This window comes from Fulmarus glacialis, unplaced genomic scaffold, assembly GCF_000690835.1.
Source record: "Fulmarus glacialis isolate BGI_N327 unplaced genomic scaffold, ASM69083v1 scaffold2246, whole genome shotgun sequence".
Classification (NCBI taxonomy): Eukaryota; Metazoa; Chordata; class Aves; order Procellariiformes; family Procellariidae; genus Fulmarus; species Fulmarus glacialis.
The window spans coordinates 123,930-133,345 of NW_009218645.1; the positions used below are offsets into that span (position 1 = coordinate 123,930).

Consider the following 9,416-nt stretch of genomic DNA (forward strand, 5'->3'; position numbering starts at 1 on the left):
CGCCGTCCAGAAGCCTCTGTACACTGCACGGTCAAAAAGAGTAAAGTCAGGGGAAAAGAGAGGAAAAGCGGTTTTCGGAAGTCCATGCTTAACTCCTGCTTCAGCAACAGTAAAAGCAATAACCTGTAATGCTGCTCGTGCTAGGCAGAGCTGGAGCTCCTGCTTTGCCACGGCATGGGTGCAACGTGCCTGGAACCGGTGCAAGTTCAGGTTGAATGTCATGCCCTACATAATGGGATTGGAACGAGTACAAGGGGCTGGAAGGGTTTGCCAGGGAAGCACGGCACAAAAGGGGGTGAGAGTGGAGGACACCGTGCTTAGCTGTGTCTGTGGGGGGTGGACGAGCTTGGCAAGAAAGGAAAGAAAATAGCAAAATTTGGAGAGATGGAATCAGACCATGTCTTTCTTCCATTTTAATTAACACTTACGGAAGGTGTCAGGTTCCTGGTTTAAAATAAAGGCGGTTTTTGTTAGCAGGACTGCAGGGAAAACAAGAGCTCGTGATTTCCCCCATTAATGGCCTTGCTTGACTCCAAGTAAAAGAACAGGGCAAGAGGACAACTGCCTCTTCATCCACTGAATCTGGGGGCTTTGCTGTGACTTCATGCAACCACGCCAGCCAGAGCCGAGCAAGCTTGCATCCATCACATCCCACGGGATGGGACGTAGCCCGCTAATTTCAGTCTCCCAGTAGCCAAGACTCTTGCAGTCACTGCCGTAAACCTTGGCCAAAGGTGGTGGTCTTCAGGCAGAGACCCTCTGATACCTTGCTCCCCGATCCCCTGATTTACCCGATCCCCTCGGACCGTCACATCTCGCTCTGCCTGTTGTTTTTCAGAAGCGCTAGTTAGATTTAAGCCAAGCACGAGCAAGTGGGTAATGCTGAAATGATTCACACTTGAAAGAAAAATGATACAGAGAAGATGCGTTTTACTCATTTGAAACCATTTTGTCAGGAGAGCCACTTAGGGAGAGATAAGTATCTTGAACTCTCCAAAACCACAGAATTCATTTTCATGTTTAACCTCCCGTCACTCGTTTCTCTCAGGGAGCCTAAGAGGATGCAGATAAGGCAGAATTATCTCTGGAGCAGGTAATAGCTGGAGGACCCCTTTTCTTGGACAGCCTCCTGGTTTGTCATCATTTGCATATGAGGATGGACTGGTTTGAAATATAATGAGTGTTAACGACAGAAGCGTCTGCTCTTTGCCGATGTCCGAATGCTTTGCAGCGGGGTGGTGCAGCAGAAGAGCCCTAAATGTGGGTGCTGAGACATCCTCATCTCCCCAGGGATCCTAGCGGGGTGGGTGCTGGGAGCCTCCAGGCAGAGCCCCCCAGCACCCCTGGGTGCAGAGCCCCTCCTGCACCCTCCCGGGACCCGTCCCAGTGGGCACTGCGGAGAGGCAGCTGAAGAGGGTTTCATAGCAAGGGCTGACAGGCAGGGACAGATGCCTCCAGGGCCCTTTATTTAGTACGGAAAAAATAGTGTGTTTATCAGCGAGATCGTTCGGAAAGCAGACGTCATGCCTGCCTCTCCTAAGCTGAAAAAATCCCACCGCTTCACCTGCCTGTTTGCTGCACACAGCCTGCGACGGGCTCCTCCTTCGACCATCGACAGGTCCCTCGTATCCATTTTACACTGCGGCGTGTTCCCCGAGGCAGGAATCCTGCACAGCACAGCACAAGAAACTAGCTGCCCTCCCTCAACATGCTCCTACTGACAAACGTGGTTTTTTTTTCTAATTAATTCCTCATAAAAAAAAAATATAAAAATAAAAAAGGTACTGCTAAAGGCTAAGGAAAAGGTCAAGATGTTTGTTTGTGCAGTATGCCTGCCCCGGATCCCCGGAGGCAAGGCAGAGTGATGCACACTATTTAAAGAAATCAATTCATTTCAAAAAAGATCATTGAATTAATTCTTGCTGCTGCCACCAATTTAGCAAATTAAAATTCCTAACAGCAGCTGATTCATTAAAGAACTCTGAAAATACAGAGAAACATAAATAAAAAGGGAACCGGTTGAAAAGAGAGCTCTCCAACTGCGTCGTATTCAGTGTATTAAAAATAAGCCAGTCACTTACGTGGATCTTCTAACAATTTGGTCTTTAACTGATTTTCCAGTGCTTGTTTATTTTGTCTTGCAACAAATCAACACCAGAGCTCTCCCAGGAAGCCAGACTCTGGAAACGAGTCAGCGCCGGACTGCCACAAGCCTGCAGCCCAGGAGAAATTAGCTGCGTTTCTTGCCCGCAGGGTCTGGATTTGGCCATGGGGCAGAAGCCCTTTGCCTCCAGCTCCTCCCAGGGAGCGAGGAGGTGGGAGAAGGGAGAGGATGGATTTCGCATCCTCCCTTGCTCATAGGAGTAGGCACCGAGCACCCAGCGGGAGGGTGCACAGCTCATGGCCAGGCGCGGATGGCTCTGGGGGAGAGAAGACGCGGGAGAACATCTCGATGTCCTCACGGGTTGGGGCAGTCAACTAAGCAAGGCGATTTTGTAAAGGAGCTTTCCAGAAGTCTTGGTCATGCTTGGCCACATGCGTTTGCAATGGGAGAACCACAGCAGTGACACACATCGTAAATCTCTGCCCGGTCGCTTGGGAAAGGAGCTGCTGGGGGAGCAGGAAAGAAACCCACCTGCGGTCGTGTCGTAGGAAGGGTGGGGGAAAGGTCCGAGAGCAACGGGCATGGGAAAGAGGTAGCCATGCATGCAGAACTTGGGGTGTGCTTGGCTGGCTGAAAAAGAACAACAGGAAAAAAAAACGGTTTGCTTGTATTTTCTGCAAGATCACCGTTACAGTATTCAGAGGGCAAGGCCCTAGTCTGCAAATCCTACAAAACCCTCACTGAAGGCAGAAGGCTGGGGAGTAAAGGAGGATAGTAAATCCTAGTTAGAAAGAAAAAAGAAAAAGAAGACTGATGAGAGAGGGGAGACATAACAGGATCTGAGGCTGCTACCCATACATCTCCTCATCTTCATAACCTGAGTCCGAGGTGGACATAAATCATGAAAGATGGAGCAACTCAAATTACTGAAAATATTCCCATTGCTATTTTCCTCCAGAAAATGTGTCAGACCGCCTGGAAGGGGGAAAGGTGTTTGGGTACCAGAACAAGCTACCTTACAAGACCCCCAGTTTGTGAGAAGGGAAAGCACAATTAGAATGGAAGTGCTCCATCAATATTAATACCACTGAGGCTTATCATGATTAACGGTAATAGAATGAATGTTAAATGAATTAATTAATGGTTGGCCACTTATTTAAATATGTTCCCCAGCTCAAAGGAACACTTTATAATAGGTGGACATTAGTTCATGCTAAATTGACTATGGAATACCTATTGAATTAATTATTACATCCATGAGAGCAGCAAATTAATTTGCCGTGATCAATCCTATTATAATAAATACCTAAAGAAGTAACACAAATTTGCCAGTTATCAGAAAGAGTCATTTTACTTCAGGTAACATGATGTTATATCATGTATTTCCATATAATGTAATTAGATAGCAAACTCCCTCTCTCAAGCCTGTCCCTTTTGATCAAAAAATTTCTGTGCGAGAGATCTCACGTTGTTCAGTTGAACGGTGGCAGTAACTGCTCCTGCAAGATTTTACAGGAAACACAGGTCAGGGACTGGGGGACAGCAAAGTCATCTGAAATTTTAATCACCGTGGAGTAAATTTATTGTGGGAACCTGCATTATTTGCAGCCAGATGCCCTGTGAGGCGATCACGCTGCTCCACAAGCACGTAAGCGAGTGCAGGGTCAAGGCTTCTGCAGCGTTTCAAGCCTTTGCAGAACTTTTTAAAAATATTTTTTTTTTTTTTTTTTTATCCCCAATATTTCTCTAGGGTTGTGGCATCCCAGGAAAAGGCTGCCCTCTAATTACCCACTGTGCGCTAATGCTGGTTGCTGGCTCAGTCACCGGCAAGGCTGGTGCCAGGCGTGTTGTGGGGTGGTCTCGCTCCTTTGCTCTTTCTGGTGGGAGCACCTGGTTCACTGGGCCAAGACCCCACACTTCACTGCCCGTGGGCCACCAGTCAGCACCAACTGGTGTCTCAGAACAGGTTTCACCTTCTCCTTCAATTTTTTTTGAAGAGTGAATGTGCTTGCAGGAAAACAATGATTTTGCATCCGTCTCTGTTTATTCACACGTGTAATTTCAATGACCTTAAAAAGCAAACCAGGCAAGGTCTTAAAATAAAGGTCTTGTGTGCTTAAGAGCATAAACACATGTGGTTACGGCTCTCCATGGCCCACCACTGCCCACTGCCAGAGGTCCTGAGCACCCAGGGAGACCACACATGTGCGTGTCCAGCCTTCCCCATCCTGAAATCAGTGGGAGGTGGGAACACTCTGACGGCTGAAAACACTAAGAGAAGAGCAATGCCAAGGGCCAGGAAAGGCATGGGCTCAAATTTAGCAGACCTTAGCTGAACACAAACATCAACAGATATGGGGGGAGAGTTGTCTTTGCTGGTGGAAGCAACCGCTCCATAAGACTTTGCAGGTGATATATTAAATGGCATCAAGAGGTTCCTACATTTCTGTGAACAACCCTCTGAGAGCAAAATCCAAGTCAAAAAAAGAGCACAGAAAGGGTGAGCCAAGTTTGCTTTTGATAGAGAGACGATGAGAATGAAAAAAAATAAGAAGAAATAAAATAAAGACAACTGTCTCCTCATCCCTGGGAGCCTTTGTTGTGCTTGTTTGCAATTCAAACCGTGAGCGAATGCTGTGAATGTGGTGCGGTGGCATCGTACTCACTGTACCAGAAGGTCCAGATGGTCTCCGGGTGGCCCTCGCCAAAGAACCAGCACCGCCAGAAGAAGCCCTCGTGATGAAAAGTGAGGATCTCCTTCCTGACCTCTGCCGGCGTTTCAGCCTGTGGAGGAATAAAAGCCCAAGCTGATACAGGGATGATCATGGTGAAAAGTGTGTGTTTTTTGCTTAGACAGTTGTTGCTTTCATTTTTTGTTGGGGTTTTCATTTGTGGTTGTTTCAGTTGGTTTTGGAGGGCTTGGGAACAGAGAGGCAGCTGCTGTCCTTGACTTTCTGCCATATCAGAGCTACAAAATGTTCTGATAACAAATCATCCTGCAGACCTTCACAAAACAGTTTCTTCTTTCTCTAATATCTTTAAACCACTGATTGCCAGAGCTGGAGGGGTATGCCAGGCAGCAGAGCATCCTGGGCGTATTCTACTTGTTAAATCCTTTCCTTAAGTAAATTTTACTGCTGTTGTAACCAGTTGGAAGGAGGTTGATTACCAGGTAAGCAATTTTAGGGGTCACCCAACGCAACAGTTCAGATGTCCTTGCTACTCTGCAGGATCCACGTGAGGTCTGGCTTAACCCCAGAAGACAGCCCAACTCTAACACTCCCATTGAGCCTCTTCCAATCACCAGCCCAAAGATTTTCTTCTTTCTCTCCCTCTGCTGAGCCCAGTACAAGTTATGCTAACCCTACATGAGACAGAAATCACTCTGCCCACACCAGTCTTCTCACAGACCAGGACAGGAATGTTGACAATTTTTCCTTTTTCGGTGAATCTACTTCAACCCCCAGACCAGACCTGCGAGCACAAGGTTTAGGTCTTTCCAGAAGGAAGATATTGCAAAGCTGAGTCATGGACTATTTACCAAAAAACTTATTAAAACTATAGCCAAAATCAATTTCGCCTTTATCACATACAATTTGGTAAAGGAGACATGACTGTTATAAAATTACATTTTGTGGAGGATGGAGAAACTCCATACAGGATTGGACCCTGTGAACTGGAGAAAGGAGATGGGACTCAACAGGGAGGTGCTAGAAGATACTTTTCTCGCCTCGAGGTTTTTATGCATCAAGTTATGACCAATTCCAGAGCTCTGACCTGATTCTCCTTTTCCTTTCAGGATAAAATACTGACTATGACAAAGTTAACATGCAGCCCTCAAACTTCATCAGCTGGATGGCTGCTGACTTAGTGCATCTACGGCACATTTAATCACTGTTTGGCAGATGCTCGAGACCATCCTTATCTGTAAGGGACAGGATTTACCAGCTTAAGAAAGGGCAGAGAAGGTAAAAACACAGCCTGTAGTACACAACTGGTAACTGAAATAGAAATAATAGAAACAGTGTCTGAAATGGAAATAAAATAGCTCAGAGGAAAGAGTAAGAGCAGCTCCTACTTCTGCCTGGCGCTTTTGAAGTCGCTCTGCCTTAGTGACAGGCACGTTGATACTTGGTCAAGAGTGTATCTGGGATGTTTGAGATGCTCATTCATGTCGTGCAGTGCAATGTCTCTAGTCTCTCCACTTTAAAAGACGAGAGCACAAACACAAATCTGAAACAATTAACATTGTCATTTCCCAAGTGCACAAAAACTGAGCGGCACTCCTCCGTCCGTGACTCTCTGCCAGCTCCAGGGCTTTACTGCGCTGCTTTAAACAGTAAAGACAGTGTCTTCTGCCAGGCAGTTCTTCTATCATAATTTTTTTTCCCATTAAAGTCATTTTGAGACACGACTCAAGCAAACAGTGTCCTACCTTTGATTATGGGATTCTGAAATGAAAGAAAATATTTCTTGCTGGCATCATGATGCTTACCCAGTGTGACTCACCACACCAGAAAAAAAATCAAGCCTAATTGGATTGAACTTTGAAGTAACAAAAAGTCTGCACACAACAAGGATCTTCCTGTCATTTTGTAATTGAAACCACACATTGATGGGCACAAAAACATTTTTGAAGAGTGGGTGGCTCAGGGAACTGATCTGGTTGTTATTTCGCTGAAGAATTAGACAATAGTAAGTGCAGCTAAACTCAAACTTTCGAAAGGATCTATAAACAAGTGATACCAGCAGTTAGCACTAAAATACCAAATTGTCCTTTGAAAATTACATTTTCTGCTAACTAAAATTCTATATAAATGTTAATATTAAAATATATAGGCCTCTTGTTAGATGGGCAGGAATTCTTGTCTACTCTGTTCTGCATCTGATGCTCGCTTTTGTTTTCTGTCTGTGCTGTAGGCATATCACTTCAGATGTAAATGATTGCCAAGCCCTACACTTTAAAATACGAACTGTTTTTAAATGAAGAAACTACAGAGGGAGAAATCTTTTAATGGCAAATATCAGGAGATATCTTTTGTCTTTGGAGGCAAATGCTGTCAATAAGTAAAGCTCTTACAATTTTGCCTTTCATTCCCTCATGTTCATATCTGCCAGATTGCAGAGGTGCTGTCTTAACGTTTCCTAGATGCACTTTACTTTAGTCAAAGTGCTAGATACTATGGAAATGCTGGTTTGGATTTTAAAGTTAGCTCAGGCTGACATTTTACATTAGCAGGTCACTTACAATGATTATAAATATTACCACAGATTTAAAACTTTAAAAATTGAAAGTTTTAAATTATTTAAATAGTCAATTCTTCCGAAGTAAGACAAAATTTCAGCATTTACCTCCCCGGTCCGCAGAGTGCTGTTCCCATGCTCGAAGACGCCGCAGGTCTCCGTAGCTAGAAGCCAGTAATCCGTCCCGAAAGCGATGAGGAAGAGCAACACGCCGGTGCCGCCGAGGATCCCGGCTGCGAGGGCAGCTACTCCAGCCTTCATGGGGCAGCAGGTAGGCAGCAGAATTGGAAATCAGAAAAGAAGGAAAACACTGAAGTTTCCAGGGTCACTGGAAGAGGGGGACGAGAGAAGTGCTATTTTTGGACACGGATGATAATCTTCTCCGGGCTGGTGTGAGTTTCAGAGGGTGGTGGGAACAGGACTAATAAAAGCAGATGACCTGGCGTAACCAAACAGCTGTGGCATTAAGGAACATGACAAATAGCTATTGAGACAGAGCAGGAAGATTTCCAAAGAAACACATGGCTGTTCATTTCAGAGGGGCAGAGACCCTTTAGCCGCGGCTGGTCAGGCAGTGTCCGTAGGTCACGAGTGGCTAGGCTACAGAACTGCCCAGGACACTGGAGAGCTTTTAAAAGCCCGTTTGTGCTTGAGATTAACAGAAAGGCTGCGCGTGGCTTGAGCAGATCTGAACTCGAAAATCTTCACCATGTCATGGATCCGCAGTTTCCGCAGCCGTTGCTGTGAGATACCTTTAGCCGTGTCCTCGCAAGCGCAGTACAGAAGTGGCATTTCTGGAATATGCGTCTCCTCCAGCTCCTGCTTCCTCTGATCAAAATGCTAGTGCAGCTTTCCCACAGAGTAACCCCAGAGATTCAAGCAATAACATTAACATATTGGTGAGATCTTAAATATCTTGGTGGTCTCAGAAGTGATGCAATCAACCCATGCAAACACATTTAAATCAGGCAGGTCCACATCTAGCTAGACAAGGAGCATTAAAATGAGGTGTACATACCAATGTACCTGGAGTGCCTTGCTATGCAGTTGTAGAAAGATGTTCTCTTTCCGCCCACAGAAAAGCGGACTATATAGCATCCATACCCCTCCCACCGCCCGAGCCTGCTGTGGAAGAAGTGTCTCGTGGGGATGAGGACATTCCTGCATGGAATTTCATTGCCATTTGGTTCCTAACGATTTTGTCTTCTGCTGGAGCATCTGCTGTAGATCACTGCCAGGAGCGGGATGCCAGACTAGGAAAATTATAATTTCTGTAGGGCAATAACTATATTCCTGTGACATGCCAGGAGGCTGGGGGAGGAAATTTAAATTACAGTGAAAATTCAAGTTCTGATTTTCTAACCTTAGCCTAAGTCATGACCTGTTCTAAAAAGGGGGATAGAGGAAGATGTTGACTTCCTTATCCTATGGGATTTTGGGTTGCCAAATTAATTTCCAAATCAATTTAATAGTTAAAGTTAACTGCAAACATATGGGTATCTCAGAGAAACTGCACACTGGTTAGGGAAACTGGAGAGGGTTTGGTAAAATTTTGACTACACTTCTAGCCAACTGTTGAGGCATATGGACTGATGAATATGCTCGCTCTTCTTCTATGAGCACGATAGACTTCAAATTATAATAATTTATTCTATCCTCTGCATTGTTCTTCCTTAAATATGGAAGAAAATACGGAATGCAGGCTGGGATAGCTTTTAAATAATACATTAGACCTTCACTGTTGCAGGGGCAGAGCTGCTGTTTGTTTAATCTGACCGCGAGCACGTGAGGCATCCGAGAGGATCCAGGAAAGAGGTCCCTGCCCAGAAGAGTCCCCGCACCGACACGTGGAGAAAGGAAAGGGGAGCCAGGTTGCAGTCTTGCCGTCATGCAAGGTCGAAACTCAGCCACAGTCCCCCCAGCCCCGTTAGAGCTGGTACGGGGCTGCAAGGGGCAAGAGCGCAAGGAGGGCAGAAGACGTTGCGTCTGGCACGGCGGGGCAGGCGGTGGGTGAGCAAGGCGACGGGGGGCTGCAGGACAGGGCCAGCGGGTCGTCTCAAAGGTTAGG

At 45.9% G+C, this 9,416-nt stretch overlaps 1 protein-coding gene across 1 annotated transcript in view; it reads right to left on the reverse strand.

The window, feature by feature from the left end:
• Nucleotides 1–7,609, reverse strand: part of LOC104078447 (transmembrane protein 182-like) — a 15,790-nt gene extending 8,181 nt beyond the window's left edge. The window contains exons 1-4 of the mRNA XM_009580092.1: nt 7,457–7,609; nt 4,771–4,888; nt 2,636–2,734; nt 4–23 (exon numbers count right to left, since the gene is read on the reverse strand). Coding sequence (XP_009578387.1) covers nt 4–23; nt 2,636–2,734; nt 4,771–4,888; nt 7,457–7,609 — 390 coding nt within the window. The remainder of the gene's footprint in view (nt 1–3; nt 24–2,635; nt 2,735–4,770; nt 4,889–7,456) is intronic.
• Between the last annotated feature and the right edge of the window lie 1,807 nt (nt 7,610–9,416).